This window comes from Cinclus cinclus, chromosome 1 (assembly GCF_963662255.1).
Source record: "Cinclus cinclus chromosome 1, bCinCin1.1, whole genome shotgun sequence".
NCBI lineage: Eukaryota > Metazoa > Chordata > Aves > Passeriformes > Cinclidae > Cinclus > Cinclus cinclus.
The window spans coordinates 47,963,953-47,981,558 of record NC_085046.1 but is presented as its reverse complement, the minus strand read 5'-3'; the positions used below and the strand labels follow the sequence as shown (position 1 = coordinate 47,981,558).

At 41.2% G+C, this 17,606-nt stretch overlaps 1 protein-coding gene across 2 annotated transcripts in view; it reads left to right on the top strand.

Annotated features, from left to right (window-relative positions):
* The window catches only part of STAC (SH3 and cysteine rich domain), a 68,927-nt gene extending 64,287 nt beyond the window's left edge, over positions 1 to 4,640 (top strand). For both annotated transcript variants that reach the window (XM_062497442.1, XM_062497433.1), the window contains one exon: positions 4,542 to 4,640. In XM_062497442.1, coding sequence (XP_062353426.1) covers positions 4,542 to 4,640 — 99 coding nt within the window. The remainder of the gene's footprint in view (positions 1 to 4,541) is intronic.
* The last annotated feature ends 12,966 nt before the right edge of the window (positions 4,641 to 17,606 follow it).

Below are 17,606 nucleotides of genomic sequence, written 5' to 3'. Positions count from 1 at the left end.
CTTGAATATCTGCTTTTACTTTGGAAAACATCCTACTTATACCTTTGCCTGACTGCCTCTGATATCTACAGTCACACTAACCCAAATTAGTTTAGAGCTGGGCTTTTTTGTAATTAAATAGCACAATTGATTTTAAATTGCACAAGTGATCTTGAGCAACAGAAATTACTCCAAACCATGACATTTGTAACAAACTGGGAATCAGAAGCTCTTTGCCTCATCCAGAGTGCACTGTGAGTTTACATAAAGGTCAGTGCAACAGACCCATTTTCTGACGGGTGTTTTACAAATGTCACATATCCGCAAGGCTAGGCTTAATAAGACAGGATTGGAGGACAGATCTACACACTCAGGAAATCTACCTCCCTCAGGTCTTTTGATTAGCCTGGGTGCTTTGTTGCTGCCTGGCTTTTCACCTCATTTCCTAGGAGTTGCTTTATGTCCCCATATTTCTGGGATGCTGTAAAAGAAGCTGAGCTTCTAAGAGCATGAGTCAGCTGCCTTTGAAAATCAGTTTCATCACAGTGACTTATGCATTCAAATTAAATTACTTAAATGAAAACTCATCACTGAAAGCAATGTTGCAGTTCTTCATGTCCTCCCCAGCTCTAAGTGCTGCACAGCTAGGCTGAAAAGGGAACAGGGTTGTTTTCCAGCTCTCTGATTTTCTTTGATATCAGTCTTGCTGAGAAGGGATGGATGTCCCCATTCATTCAGAGATGCTGAGTGGCACAAAAGATTTCCAAGAGTCCAAAACAAGGGCACAGATTATTATGCATCCAGTCTAGTCCAGGCCTTCTTTAAAACTCTAATTGATATAGGTAAAACAAGACAGTGTTCTAGGTCCAAAGGTTAGTGAAATAGCTCATATAAAACCCTTCATTATAATTTGTACTATGACTGTCTGGGTGTGGAAACTGAACTGCTTAGCATTTCCATCCACAAGGGTCACATAGGCAAGGCTCTTGGTACACTGGCAGCAGCAGATGTAGGAGCTCACCATGTCCCTGTGCTGTCATTCTTGCAAACAGAAGACGTAAACTTGCAGACCTCTTGACCTCGCGCTGTTTGCAGGCTCCAAGACAGCTCTTGAAACTGTACTGCCCTCATAACCAAAGTCCTATTTCATCAGAACCTGTCCGTGGCTGTCAGATGGGTTAATTATGTGGAAGAAAGAAGACAGCTACAAAAAAGTTACAGCAAGTTCAAAATTACTCCCAAAGAGAACTGGCCATTTAAGCCCAAACTGAAAGCAGAGGATTTAGAGGAACAGGAATGACCATGCAGGTCAAAGGACAATTTCCTAATTGCTCATCTCCCCCACCTGCTCAGGGCTGACTGACAGATAAAAAAATTCTCAAGATATCTGTTGACAAGTTCAGACAACATTCACAATCTGAACATTTGTTTGGGGCTTTTTTAATGTTTTGACAATTTCTTAAAGAAAATGAGATTAAAGAGTGGGGAAGTAATTTTATAATAATAGATCCCATTTTCAGATAATTCTGCAGATAACTTGTTGAGTGAGAAATAGCCTGAGATGTGGTTTCTTATCCTGTGGCATTCTCCACTACTGATCTCTTGAGCCAGAGTGCTAGGGAAAAATCCCAACCATCACCCTTTGTGATCCTACTAAAATGACTGGAGTGTGGTTTCTCTGTCTCACTTTTCTAGTCAGGCCAGCAGCCTGCCACCCAAAGCATGCCAGCCTGAGTAGCTGTCATTTTAAGCAGTTTCCAACTTTATCCAGAAAACCATGACCACCTGTCAGTACCTGTGGCACCTTGTGCCTTCACAGCTGTCATCTTTGCCATCTCTCATCAGGGCTAATCCTCAACAACAGCTGATTCAGTGGGTGAAATCCAAACTCTGAATGCTACCATGTTCTCATCTGGGATTACTCCAAATTTACACCCACATAAGAAAATCAAGAGCCAAATCTCCAGACCACAACTTGTTGGTGGAATCCTTGGAAGCATACATAAAATGAGATGAGAGGAGAAGTGGCCATAGATGGTGTTTTATTCAGTCTTCTCTGAAAACTGCAGAATTTGGAGCTGCTCCAGGGCTTTGACAAGTTCCAGCAGCTGTCAGAAACCAAGGACACTTTCTGAGTTGCACAGGATTATGAAAGTGTGGCCGAGCTTACTTTGCCCCTGAACCCTACCCTCCTTTCCTAGGAAAGTAGTGGAAAAAAAACTCTGTCATCTGGGGTCTGGCATGTGCAAGGCTTAGTGTCTTTGTATGAGAGAATTTCAGCTGGAATTTGGGAGAATTCAGGTGTATTGGTACGTAGAGTGAGACCTCTCGCATAAAGGCATTGTACTCCTCATGCCCAGTGAAGATCTAAAGTTACTGCTGTAGCAGAGCACTCTCACTGATACCAACTCAAACAAGCAACAGAAAAAAGTAATACTCCACACCACTGAAAAAATAAGAAATATGCCATGTTTTTCACTCCAAAAACAAAGAAAACCAGTGTTCAGAAAACTCAGCATTTTTCTTTTGTCCACAAATCATTCTGTTGACAATACAAGACAACAGGGAAAACCACTCTGTTCTCGTAATATGTTCTGCACAACGGAAGGTTAAGCAAAAAAATGCACCAGGGTTAGTGAGCAATGTAGACCTGCTGGAGATGTGATTATTTTGGGGATCCTATCAAAAAGCTAGATGTTTTGCAGACATCTCCAGTTAAGATGAAAAAACAATCATGTAGTGAATCATTCCTTTTAACCAGCCAGCTCTAATTACGGAGAAGCTGCAAAGGCTCATGGCCATAATGATCAACTACTGAAGAGTAACTTTTCAACTAATGCTCCTTCCCACACTTGGATAGTCTTCTACACTTGGCTATTCTTCATCTTGGGCTTCTTTGCAGGCTTTTTCTCTAATCATTTCTTTCTCAGAGACAGAGACAAACACGTAGCAGTAGTTAGAAACACCTTTCTCGTCCATGTGCTTTGCACCTCTCTGCTTTGAATAGTGATGTGACTGCAGAGGAAGTAGATGCTGTGCTGGGGATTCATGACATAAATAAGCTTGGCTGTTTTTCAATAGAACCTAAACTAGGCTGCATCAATTCTAGACCTCTCCCACACTTTCCATGTGATTTAGCCCAAACAACAATATATTATTCTTTTTAATCGCATGTCAGCCCTGTTGGTGTGCTCAGTCATTCTGCCCCAGGGATCCAAATTCAGTTAGTGTTGAGTAGGCACAATAAGTAAGAAAATTAATGAGTCCATTTGCTTTCCAAAACTTTGCTTACAGGTACAGAGATCTGCCTCCCTATTTCCAAATACTAGAGGTAGTAAATATATGAAGCAGCATCACCTCCTTCTTATAACCTTTCATTTCATTCTGGCAGCATCAGTGCTGCTAATAAATTTTATGTATGCAACAACAGGACAAGCTGGCCCAGAATTCAGATGTTATATTTAGGTGTCACCCATAATAGTCATGCTGAAATGGATTTATCCAGGAACACTTTAGAGCTATTTTTGTTCATTTCATATACTCTGAATTATTGTAAATAAACATTATAATTGCTTATCAGACAGAGATGAGTGTTAGTCCTGATAGAGGGCTGGCACTGACATCATGAGAAATCAGTGTGTGGAGTGATCTCAATAGGACCATCAGTTTTCCAGTTATATTTTAACCTTGTTTGCTAGGAAATACCTTGATTGGTAGGAAATATATAGTTATTTGGCACAGACATTTGAAAACAAGTATGTATTCTGTGTGGTGCTGTGCCCAGTCTAAAGTGCCTGTGCCATTAGGCTTTCAAATGGCTTGGCCATTATCAAATGTTTCAAGAAGGGCCTTAAAATGGAAATGCCAGAGATCACAGAGGTCAGGAGGAAATTAAAACCTTTACCACAATGTAATATTTCTGCTATTATAAAGACCACATGATTCCACAACTGCTTCCCTGTGGAGTAGGTGTTATGGAAACATTCTCACAGACCTGGATTTTGGTTACACATTTTGGTATCCAAAACAAACATCTGCAGGTGCAAAGACTGAGCAAATAAAATAATCAGACATACTGAGGCTCCTTTACCATGCAAAAGAGAATATGCTTGCATTCATGTCAGCTGCTACAAGTCACCCACAATTACATTTCACCACCAGGTGTTGAAGGAGTCAGATAGCTTGTGATCTGAAATACCCATTTCTCTCATACACAGACAACTACAGCATGATCATCACAGTAGGCTGAAGTCAAAATTCAAGTTTCAAAATCTTTTATCCTTTTCAAGGATATTCAAACCTTCTCAAGATTTCAGAATCTTTTATTCTTAACAATTTTGATATCTCTCATGCTTATCTGGCAATTCAGGGAGACAAGGGAAAGGTAACTCTAAATACATGAGTTTGAGATTCTTATCAAAGCAGTGAGAGTCTAACAGAGATTGCACTACTTGTAGGAGTAACTAGCAGGATGTATAACCTGCTTGATAAACACCCTGGAATAATTTGACTATTTGATCATGGCAAAGAGTTTAACATTTTCACACCTTTTTTGTATTCAGATTTGTGTGACTTCTGAAAAGGAACATGGTGGCTTTATCAAGGTATACAGCGGGAAGAAGAAAGGCTTTGTCCCCATAGATGTCTTAGAAAACATCTGATTCCCACAGCCCAGCCACTGAAGTGGGAGCCCTTTGTTGGCAATGCCTGTCTGCCTCAACTTACACTGTGTCAACCCAGATGAGCTGTCTTGCAAATGTTCAGGGAAATAGTAAGAAAACTGCAACATGAAGAAAAAGACATTCAGACTGCCACAGTAGCACTAGAAATATGAAAAGTTGAATATTTGAAAGAAAATCTAGTCAAAAACCACCAGAGAAATTACAGGTCCTTGGATTCTCACAGGAATAAGGTAAGGAAGGGAGAAAAACAAAACCTGGGCTGATTTCTAGTGCAAGATGGCTGCTACAACCCTGATGGAGAGAGACAGCTTGTTCCAAAGGACTGTTCTTGTGTCTTGGAAAACTGTTGGACTGCTTTCTTGTTTGAAGTGTGTATTTTGGGGGAGGGGAGAAAATACTGTCCTTGTACTACAGTCCAATGCTATACACTGCTGTACAATCCACTTTACTAATTGTGGCTGTGGTTCTACAGTTTTGTCCCCAATAACAACTGAATTTAAGCATTTAGTCCTGGTATTTAGTCTCACAACAAATCAGTTTGGAGACACCGTGTGAATGTCAGTTCAAGAAATGCACTGTGCCCTAGAAGCTGTCAACTTTTTCTTTCTGTGCAATCTTCCCATAAGAAAGAGTAGCAAATCTGTGTGTCCTCTGTTTTCTCTGTATATGAACAAAAGCTCTCAGCATACGTTGGGTGTGTGTTGGCTGCTTTCACAGGTCACAAAAATTTCTGGTCCTTGGATTCACAAGACTGCTTGGAAGAATTGCTCTGTGTTTCCTTCACCCTTATCTGGTGATACAGAAAATGGGTAAAATACTGGGAGACAGTCACAGGATTGAAACATTTTATATTTTTCTGTGTTTATTTCACTTAAAACATTTTATATATTAATCCTATTTATAAAAAAATAAAACAGTTATATAACCCACGGGAAGGCTGAAATAGTTAGGAAAGGACAGGCTGCATGCAGGACTGAAGTCTGTAATTATCAAAATGCAGAAGTCATGACAGAAAGAGTGTCTTGGTGTGTTCACACATCAAAGCTCTCTTCTCCATTTGCTAAATAGAAGTTTTGCAGATTCAGCAGTAAATACACCTACATAAATTTTTCCTTGGCATAAACCATGATCATCCCTTGAGTCTTTTCCATGCTAGTGAGACTGTGCAGACATCCCTGTTTATTCCATATAAGCCTCCATCTCAAATGTGTTCTGGGCACAGGAACCTTTCAGTACTGGGGAGCAGTCTGTGAGACCTGTGGGTCTTGACTAAATTACACAAGTCAGTCAGTGCCAATTCTGTTGTAGAGCAAGGGCCCTTTGATATTTGAAGACAGGGAACCTAATTTCCAAGTATTTAATTGGATGTAATCGCACCAAATACATTTAAACAGCTTAGCATGTATTATGACATAGAGATTAAGCCCTATCCTAAAGCTCCCTGCTGAATTCATGCCTTCTTTGACTAGCTTGAAACTGAATGCCTGTCTTTTCTCTGACTAACCACAGATTGGTGTCCTGTATCCTGATACTGCATGCCAGGCTAGTATAGGTCTTTGCAAAATTGATGCTCTTTCTAAAAAAAGCAGTTACTTGTCCTGTTCCCATATATTGAGTCAGATCTGTGTTGCATAGCCCAGGTCTCAGTAACTGAAATGCCCTATTTGAATAGTTGGTCTTATTCAAAGCCCTATAAAATCCAGGTGAACTCTATACTTGACCAGAAGTTCTCAGAGCAGATTGGTCTTCAGCCTCTCAGAGACATATTTTGCAGCTCTTATGCATCATTTAATTGCAGAGAAAGTTGCAGAGCTACCAACTGCTGAAACATGGCCCTTTGTAATGCAAACAGTCCATATGGATTATTACCAAACTCCTGGCAGATCAAAAGTATCTGAATTCTTATCTTCTGTGGGAATATCAGCAGGGCTTTTTTTCCACTTCAAACACCATTTGCTCAGCTCATTTTCTTAAGTAACCAATAAACTCTGTGGGAGAAGATTCTGATGATCCTTAAGGATCAAGAGGAAAAGAAGTAGGGACATATTAATCCTGTTTGCTACAACTAAAATATTTGCTACTTTTGATCAGGCCTGTCAAATGGACAAAAGGAAATCTGTATTAATCTCTACATATGGGCTATTATTTACATGATTGCATCATACTGTGATTCCCCCCTTTTTCAGTCTTCTATTACTTTGATTTATCCCCACAATGTACATCATACTATTCAAAGAATTATATGAATATTACCTACAAATCACAATGGCCTTTAATCAATGTCAGTTTTGTTCCTTTTGATACTGAGCAATAAATAATAAAGTGACTGAGGGAAAACAAAACAGGCCTTATGTGGACTGCGTTACATCTGAGAAATTATTGCTTCTGAACCAAAGCTTTCATGTTTGTCTTTTCTTTGTGTGTTTGGTTGGTTGATTGGTTTTGTCTTTTTACTGGGCTTTTGCTGCCATTCAATATGTAGATGTAATTTATGCCTAATTTAGCAAGAAGCAAATATCATACATGAGTCTTACTTTAAGCATGTGATTCGTTGTCTATTTCCATGCTTAAAGCTGAAGTACTTTGCTAAATTAAGGTAATTTTACTCAGATTTATTTTGGATACCTTACTCTGATTCCAGACAAGTATCTCATCATGTTTTTTACTGCCATATGCTGTTTGCAATAGATACTGTGTTAACAAGCAGTTAAAAATCAGACAGAAGATGGAACATATTTTATTCTGACATATGTTCAGAAAAATTGAATTTTAGAAGATAAATACTGCTCAGACTTAATTTAATATTCAGCTTAATAAAGACTATCTGATGATTGGAAGGAGAATAGAAGTTTATGTGTCTTGGCTTTCTTGCATTGACTATGGAATTTTCAGTTACCCATCTTGAAACACAGTTACTAAACCCATCAGCAACAGATGTTACTGAGCATTTCCATTTCAAATTTACAGCATTTGCATTTGCCACATTTAGCAAACCATTTCTAACATGTTTCTGCAATGTATGTAACATGTAGACTCAGAGGGAAGTTTTGTGGTGTGGCCACCCTGAACACTTGTTTCTGGCATATTAGAAAGTAGTTTTAGCCATTCAATATCTTATCACAGCATAAAACTGCCTACAGACTATTTTCCAGTGTGCTAAGAACAGCTGACAAATACGAATTGAGTGTAAGCTGCACGAATCATGATCTCCCATCAGTAAATAACACAGCATCACAGTTTACTATGACCTCTTCCTACACTTGGCCATTTTGACTCAGTGACTCCATCTGGAGATGAGTGCTGCAGCACAACACCATTCAGCTGCGGATTCATTGTCCCAGGGGAGCTACCACACTGCCTACAAACACTAGATACCTTAGAATTGCTTACAGCCCTTTTTTCTAATTATTTGTTCAGATTCAATTGTTTAATATAGCACTCAGTGCCATCAGAGGAACATGCACAGGGTGAGCAGAAAGTGTCATGGGAGATTTGGAAGAGCATAACCTTCTAAGCTACTGGAGACCATGTAGGTTTTCTAAAATGGAACTATGGACAGATGCCTTTGTAAAGTGAACCCAACCCATGTGCAGAAAACTCTGATTTATTGAGTATTTAAAAGACATCTTTCCATAAAGGATGCCAAGTAAATGCAGTATGCCATATCAATCTTATCCCATTCAAATCCAAAGTAAAAAAGAGCTTTTGAACGCCATAGGGACTGAAGTTCATTGTCTTGCAAAAGGCTTGTCAGTGTTAGCATTGTCCCAAAAACCTATGATGTCATTTGTCTGATCTATTTATATCTGTACCAGGTAACACCTGACTACCACATATCTTGTACTTTTTACCGTACCTCTGAAGGTACTGCTCATGATTATTATTAGAAATGAGAAAAGAGGTGCATTTTTTCCCCTTTTTCTTTTTATAGAATTTCTTGTAGTGTCTGGTGGGTAAGGGTCGCTTCCTAAGTAGAACACATAAAATATAAAGAGGGAGGAGTGTGAATGATATTCCTATGCATACTCCTTCTGTACTTTGTTCTACTACAAATAGGATCAGACAAACACAAGTGTTTAATTTCATATTTGAGGCATTTTGTAATAAATGCAGTAACAAATTCTCAGATTTTGCACACTATATTTTGCAACACAAGGAGAATAAATATTTTCCCCTGCAAGAATATATGCCATCACAATGTTCAGTTTTCCATGGCTAAAAAGAGTATTTGGATCTAAGAGGTACATGAGAGTTATTTTTAAAACCATCTTTTATATAGAAAACTGTTATGTGCCTCAAGAATGAACAGTTGGCAGGGTTGGTACAAAAGAAGCCCAGAAAAACCTTAGTAGGACTGCTGCAGGTCAGCATGTACATCCATCTCCTGAGTGGCCCAAGAAACTCTGCATAGCACTTGCCTGCATTAATGTCCTTTTTGCAATCAAATGAGCCAAATTAATTTCATATTTTATTCATGTAATACAGGCAACACATGCATAAATATTTATGTATGTATGTATATCTTACATACTTTAACATCAATCCAATTGCAAGAGTACATGCCCTTAAAAATTCTGTCATGACTGAGTTTTTTCTTACCTTACTGTGCTCAGCACCAAGTGACAGTAATGAATGGTGCCTAGTAAGTATTGAGACAGGCAGCTAGATGGCTAAGTCTAGAAATTTTGTCTGTATTAGACAAGGTATATAATATATAAAGCTGGAGTTTCATCAGTTGAACTGGAAATAATGCAATACATTGAGCACAGTCTAGATGCTCACAGCTCTGAAGTGCGTGTCATTCATCAGGCAAAGAGAGCACTGCATGCCACGTACATGCCACGTACACTGCATGCCACGTAAATTGACAGCCTAAAAACATTGTCAGAACATCATGTAAATCATACTGTTTTGACCCAGAGCCTCACAATTATGAGCTATTGAAAATAAAGAGTAACTTCTCCTGGGATGCCTGAAGGAGAGGAAGACAGGAGGCTTTAAAAAGTGTTAATCAGTCTCACATGCACACCATGAGAGCACACCTAAATCTACCTTCATTAGAATGAAGTAAATCAACATCTGGATAATTACCATGCTACCCACCAGTTTGCCAGCTGACAGCATCAGAGGCTGACAACACATTACTGAGAGACCATGAGAGTTGTTTCAGCTTTGCATCACAAACAGGAAAAAATGAGACACAGCTGTGGGTAAAATTCAATGTTTAAAAGGAGCAGTGCAGCAGTGGTACTAAAGCAAGTCCTTCAATATGTCTTGTCTATTCCATGTAGCCTTCTCTCCCTGGCAGGCCCAGTCCGGGTGGCCACGGCAGCAGATCCCACCCCTTGCTCTCTTCCAAGTGCAGCACTGCAGGAACAACTGCACAATTGAAAAGCAAACCTCTGGGCTCTTTCCAGACTGCCTACCCCTTGCCAACAGAGCCAGCAACTCTTCATTTCAATCACTAACTTTCCACCCATTCTTCATTTCAAGGGTCATGCCAGTTCAGCTTCTGGCTGCCAACTGCTTGCCCTTGTGTCTATCAGAAGAAAATAATTTCAAGGAAAACAGTGACCAAACAAAGCAGCAGTCCCCAAAATCTTGGAGTCTGGCCTTCCTGCATGCCCCTACGGTGTTGCAAACTGCACTGCAAACAAAATAGTGGTTTTTTGTGCCTCCCTGAGGTGCCAGTCACCTCTTCTACTCCTGGTCCTTTTCTGTCTGGGCAGTCTGCAGCACCTTTCTCACAAGCTGTCCTCATTTTACACCCACTGAGTCTCACTCTGTCCTTTTAGGCCCATCCAATGCATCTGCTCAGTTAAATGTTTGCTGTCAAGTTAGTTGTCTCAAAATAGTCAGCAGCCTGGCTCATCAGCCTTCCCACATGGACATCTATCTATGAACTGCTTGAAAAAGACTCTTTCAAAGGGGTATGGGCCTGCTGTGAGCCCCATCCCCACCAGCACAGGGGATGGGCAGGGCCTACTTCCACATGATGAAGGTTGGAACAGGGTGAGCTATGTTATTTTGAGCATTTGGAACAAGTCTGTGTCTATAAGCCCAAGTGTTGCATGAGTCATACTAAACATGGAGGAACAACTTCTGGTTTTAGCCCATCCACATTCTTTATTACTCTGTATCACCACATTTTGGTTCAAGAAATGCAAAGTGAATGCAAACCTTTCTTGACTTCTCTTTCACTCACTCCACATCCTAATCAGCTGTCACCTTGTGTCATTCAGGTCAGTCTTGCAAAGGTCTCCCCTCCCTGGCTTTTCCCCTCCTGCTACAGGTGATGCTTTCTGTGTATTATCCAAGGTACAGCAACATCATCCAGCCCTATTGCTGTACCTTAGCCAGAGCTGAATATGGCCAGCGCAGCCACCTGGTTTACAATTCATTCTGCTGAAAGGTGACATAGGGTCATGTGGGCTTTTTAAAACTCCATAGTAGACCACCTAAACACAATTAGTCCATAGATGAGTACTGGGAAGCTGAATTATTTTATTTCAGGGATTGAGTGTGATCAGACCCCCATCAGTGTTATGGGTATTTATATAGTTTGCAGTATTTTACCATGTAAATAGAATAGTATAAACACAAAATAATCCAAAACAAAATTACTAGACTCTTATCCCTCATACCTGCAGCTTTTCAACTGCCTGCTGTAGTTTTTCTGTAGAGATGCATACAGTCCTACGGCTACTGGAGGTTACTGTAATACACATTATTAGTACAACTGACAGGCAAATCTCTTTTACTGACATCCTACAATTAACTCACAGGTGCTTTATGGAAAGAACAGAAAATTTGTTTAATTCCTTTACATAAATCTTCATTGGATGCTAAGGCATTTCTTACAGTTGTCCTTAGGGACTGCAAAAGCTCCCACATACCCAGACTGGAAGAGAGACATTTCTTCCTGAAGACTGCAGCACCAAGATCTGTGCTATCCTCCACATCACTGGCAAGGGTCGGCTCTAAAGAACCCAGAGATGCCACAAAAAAGCCATGCTGATCCTCCACCAAAGTACCAGGAGTGCAATGGGACATGCAAGCCTGCATGAAATGTTAACTGGGAAAATGTCTGTATCCTGCACACTTACATGCATTTTGTTCAAATAAAAGATGACAAGCTGGTCATTCCTGTATCTACAGAATACCTCATGCAGACAATGAAGTTTTTTTCTTAGGCTAGGTCTCAGCTGCACTGCAGAAGGACTGGAGTGCAGGGGCAATGTTAGCTGTGCAGAAAGCACAACTTCCCAGTCTGGGGTCAGCCAGCACCTGCCAGGGGTTGTCCATATTGTACTCACAGGTGTCTCAGCTTAGTTTGAATTTCCCAGCCAATGGACCAATAAATATAATAGTTTAGGTTTGCCAATTTTAATATTTCCACCTTCTGCTGTGAAACTGAATTAGGAGCAAGAGCAAAGCAGGCCTAAAACTTAAAAGGGGTTAAAGAAAACTTCAGTAACAATGCAAAGAAAATAATAATCAATTCAGAATAGATCTTCTGACCACTCCCTCCTCCCCCTTTTCACACCTTCTTAACAACATACAGTCAATTCCTTACTTAAATAATCTTTTTCAGTTCACTTTAGGGAGAGGAGTTTCTTCTTGTTCAGCTATAGGGATCTTTTTCAAGAGAGGAAAAAACCAGTTCTTTCATGACTTCACTTTTTTCATGAATAGCAGCCGTCCGGGAACCCGCAATTGTGAAATTCCTCCCATCTTCACAGCCTTCCCAGAGCTGTGCTTGTGGGCCATGTCAAACTCATGGGGTATTACTTTCAAGGATGAGCTGCTCAAAGGCAAAAGTTCTCTTCAGCTCTCTTCTCTCTGTTCATAGTTCATTCCCAGGAACAGAGATCCCCTTTTTCCCTTGGGGCAAAGGATCTTCTGAACACCCCAAACCCCCCCCGCCATGTCTTTTGTCCATGGTTTATAGGAATTTTTAGTGTAGTACAGTCCACCCCTATAGCTTACAAAAAAGATTTTTCAGCCAACCTTCATGGCGTTTCATTCTCCATCCATCTAAAAACTTAGCTCTTGCTTCATTGACTTTGGTGTATCCTTTCTGTTCTTTTTCCTCTCACCTAAGGAAGGATTGAAGGTCTGTAAGTCTTATCTGAGCATGGGAAGAGTTAAAATTTCACACAGAAGTTGCAGGGGCTGAGCCAGGCCATGCTGGAGCTGTGTTAGGATCTCAGGCCGCCCAGGCTATGCTGGGGGTGGGGAGGGGTGCAGGGGTGTGGATGAAAACTGCAAAGTCCAGCCATAGGAGAAAGTGGTGACAAGCCTCTGACTTCAAGGCTGCCCTTCACCACCAACTGCACCCAGTTCCAGCCACGGGTACTCCCTTTACCTTGCCCAGCAAGCAAAGGCATGGGGGGTTCCACCAAACTAGGGCCCATCTGCCTTCCCCCAGGCTGTGTGGGCAGCTGGGCAGGCTCAGTCACCCCAGAGCTGCTCCAAGCCAGCAGCAGGGCAGGGCCCCACCATGCCGCAGCCACACCAGAGGAGGGTTAGGATCTTATCAATGGGCTTTTCTTCCTTTAGGCTATCGGGGCCACTGGTTGCAAATGGGGCCCAGCAGCCTCCCGGGCCCATTCCTACCTGGCCCAGGTTGACGTTACGTTGTGAGAGGCCAGAAATGAAAGAGAGCTTTTCCCAGGGTTTACTTGCTTCAAATAAAATGTGATTTACGGAGCGAACTAATTTCTCTGATTGGTTTCTCAGGCTGTCAACAACTAAACCAGCCTCGAATTGGTCCCATCAATTCACAGAGGAAGTTCTCATGGAGGAAAACTTCCTAGTATGCCCTCCCCCCAGATGCCTTCAATGCATAACCAGCAGAACAGGTCATGATGCTATAGCTTGCTTTCTCAAAAATCCCTTTCGTCTTTATGTTGGCTCATGTGACATCAGTAATGTCACTTCTCTGCATAATGCATCCCCCATCACAAAAATCCAATCACCATATCACATGAGCCAAGAGATCAGATGCTGGAGCAGACACAGAATTCTTCATCTGATTGCACTGTATTCATCCCTCAGACTTCAGTTACATGAGGTCTGCTAATTGAGAAGGAAGTGCCTTAATTTCTGGAGTTTGAGGCGCTCCTTAAGAAGACTTCCTGCTTCAGTGCTCCAATTGCATGCCTCAGAGAGGTCACTAGTCACATTTAATATTAGCAATTAATGAAACAATCTGCAGTATGCCACAGGCATCAAAGGAGCCTCTGGCCTTCAGTGCCGTCTCTGTGAATGAACTCCTCTGCCTGCCAGATCAGTGTAGCATTGGGCAGTGAAGGTAATATGAATTGGTCACTTTTGCTCTCCATCTTTTAAGGGGGTTCCAGGTTCCACCTTGTAATGGTTTGAAAGCAAAACCAGCAAGAGACTCGAAGTCAGAAATATAATTTAATAGGAAAAAAAGAGAAAAATAAAATACATGAAATAGTGCAAAACAAAAACCACTGACAGAGTCAGATTACAATCTCACACCCCGCTAGTTAGGGTGGTGGTAGCAGTCTAGATGAAGTAGTCTTGTTGAAGTAATGATCTTGTAGAAAAGTCTGGTAGCTCTTGTTCTCTGGAAACCAGTGGACAAGGGCTGCCTTGTTGTTACAAATCTCAGTTTTTATCTAGGTAAAACTGTTTGGCTTCTCCCCCTGGCTGGAGAATCTCACAATGGGACGATCAATGGCGCATTAACAGAAGATATCTTCCTGGAGGAAGGATGGGTCTTGGGAAAGATAAAGAACATTGCCCCACCTGTATTTTAACAGCTGGCCCATTAGCAGAGGATATGTCCCACAGAGATAAGGATCACTGTCCCACATGCTTTCAGCAGATGGTGATAGAATACATACTTTTGGGCACTGGGACACACCTCCAGACTAAGCCCCATCCTCAGCCCCTAAAAGTCCTTTCTGAAGGCAGGCATTACCAGGTAGTGGTCTTTGCATGTTTTAGCTTCAAGATCAGGATGATACTCCCTGGCCCTTCAGAGTAATACCATTTTCAAAGTCAGCTTTTAAAGATGTCCCATTTCGTAAGTCAGATTTCACCTTCTTTTAAGCAATATCACCGTGGCTTTGGTCTCACATCAACCAGTCAAGCAAAGTCTTGACAAGTAGATAGAGCAGCATCTAATCTAATATAAAAGTCTCTGAGTCTCTCTTTGAAAAGATGAAGATTCAACACCTGCTTAATGGAAATCCAAACACAGGTAGAGTAAGTACCTTGCTTTCCCCCCACCTTGGAGCCAAGGAAGAGCTGTTCATAAGCTATGTAGCAGGTGATGTAATTATCATCTGAGAAGCCTGAGTAGGATGGCACAGATGTTTCTTTTACGGTTTATTGCTCTATTAGCTACACCTGCTAACCAGCTTATGTGATCTATCCCTTGGCACACCAGATACAGATTAATATTAAATGAAAGAATTAACATAAAATGAATTAATTAAATTAAATAAATATTACATGGTTTCAGTAAAACCAAATACCTGTAGGTGATATCAAAGCCATACTCAAAGCTCCCAGTAGAAGTCCCAGCAGGAACTGTAAACAGGGGCATAAATGACTCTTAAACAAAGCAAGTATGGCATTCCTGCTTCCTGAGAATCTGTCTCAAATCTATTATGTCACCACAAGTCCCTTATTCTCAAAATGGAATCATCCACTTTGCACAGAGCTGCTGAGGAATGGTGACTGTCTACTAGGCTTTAGGCTGAGAATAATCTAGTGTCCTAGTTTGAAAGACAGGTGTTTGCTAAGGAAAGCAGAAGCCTCCCTTTGAACTGAAAAAGGTGATTCTTCCTTCCTACAGATTATTATGATTTTGAAATTAAGGGAGCTCTCAGGCAAAGATATGGGGATAGGAATAACAGTTCTTTACTAGTATATCTAACAAGACAAACAAGAACAACAAGAGCTATGAAATTAGCCACAAACAGAACAGTAACTCAGTCCCAGTCCTTTTTGGCTGCAGGCACTTTTTCCTTGAGCTGCAGTTCCCAGTGCTGGGGACAGGCAGGTCCCGCAGAGCTGCAGGAGGACTAGAGGTGATGGCAGTGCTGTCCCAGGGGGAGACAGAGATGGACAGACCCCTCCACTCACAGTGTCGGTCCCAGTGCTCAGCAGAGTGCTGGATGATGGCAGGTTAAAGCTAGAAGGCAGCAGTGCAGGGTCCGACAGCAGTGAGGGTGGCTCCCGATGCTGGGATGGCCAAGATGGGGCTGAGGCAGCGATCGTCTTTCTTGTCCGAACTCCGTGGGGGAAATGGGCGGAGCCAGAGCCTTCTGTTTCCTCTTCTGGCTGTTTGAATCTCGCGGGGTTTCCCTCTTCTCTCTCCTCTCCCCCTTGCCACCAGGGCTTAGTCAACAGGTATTTTAGCATGACAGTAGGGAAAATTCCACAGAGGGAAAAGGGAAAGAACCAACCCCCAACATCTAGTTAACCATGGGTTTGATGTTATTGTAGGAAGGAGGCCCAGCTGATATTCACTGGTCAGATTATGTGACACTGAGGGAACAGAGGCAGCTCTCACCATGGAGGGAATGGCACAAGGAGCCTTCAAGTGTGTAAAAGCCACAGGTGATTGTCAAAATCACTGTCAAGCACTTGAAAAAATGCCCAACATGACAGATCATCACTCAAATAGACAGGGTGTGTTTGCGTGTTCGGTGTTGCCCTAGAGAAGATGAAGGGAAGAAAGAAGACTTTACAGATCAATTTTAATCCCCTGTTTCCTGCATGGAATATCACAACAGTTGTATTCTGTGTGAAGTTTGCATCTGTGTTCATCCATGTTACTGAGGACTGAGAACAAGTTCACAAGGGTGATAAAAATCCATTAAACATAGGACACCATATCCTATGTCCATGGGTGAGTCCAGATTGTAAAGCACTTTGAGTCTTGCACCTCCTAAGTACAAAGTGTTACCACAAAACAGACACTAGGCAGCAATTAGTGCTCTATAAATCACTGTAGACTGAATCAGATTAACTCTGAAGTTACACACACAAAAAGCATTGCTCTTGTTCTTAGGCTTGTCTGGATTTTGAGGAGCAACATAAGAGCTTGAAGGAAGGTGATGTTAACAGTGTCAACAGGCACAGAACAAATCTATTTTGTGCCACCACTTCAACTTGACAAGAGAAAATAACTATCTTTTTAAGTTGTGTTCCCTCATTTAAATGTTTTTCAGGAAATTAGCACTGGACACTAGCAAAGCTGATGTTCCTTGAAGAAGAGTGAAACATTTATTACCCTTCTTGTCTTCCTATATGAAATTATTGAGGTGAAAGAAAGGTTTAAAAAAGAGAGTCTTTCTTTGGTTGTATTATTTCTCTTTTGTCTTTCACATTGGTCCCAGGAATGGAAAGTCATTAATCACCTGTCAAGGCAGCAGATAGGAGTTGCCTTGGGGTTAAAGAGGATTGGAGAAGATAATTTAAGCATGACAATTAATTGAAATTGGTAAAATGGGGACAGATTCTTCATTTAAAATAAATACCAGGTAACAGGCAACAGATTTGGACTGCTATTAAGAAAAAATGAGTGAAGAATCTTAGCTGATGAAGATGGAAAGTAAAAAATTAGTCATAAAGTAAAAAGAAAAAACAGTACAAGAATGGAGAAAAAAGTTTATAGTGATAATCCCAGTTTATTTATTGTTTCAAATTATTCATCTGGAAATCTCTGGCTCTGCCTTTCCTCCTTAATATGTAGTACTGTGCCCGTACTGCATAGATGAAGCAGTGAGAACCAATCAGCAGCACCTTTCAGGCTCCCAGAGCAGAACATTACAGTGATTGCTTTATGTATATTTGTGACAAAGTTTTCTATCCCAGTTAAACTCAGAAGACACTGCCGGGTATATATCCTGGAATGCTGCAGCTGCTGAGTTGTATGACCTCTCATTTTATATTTTG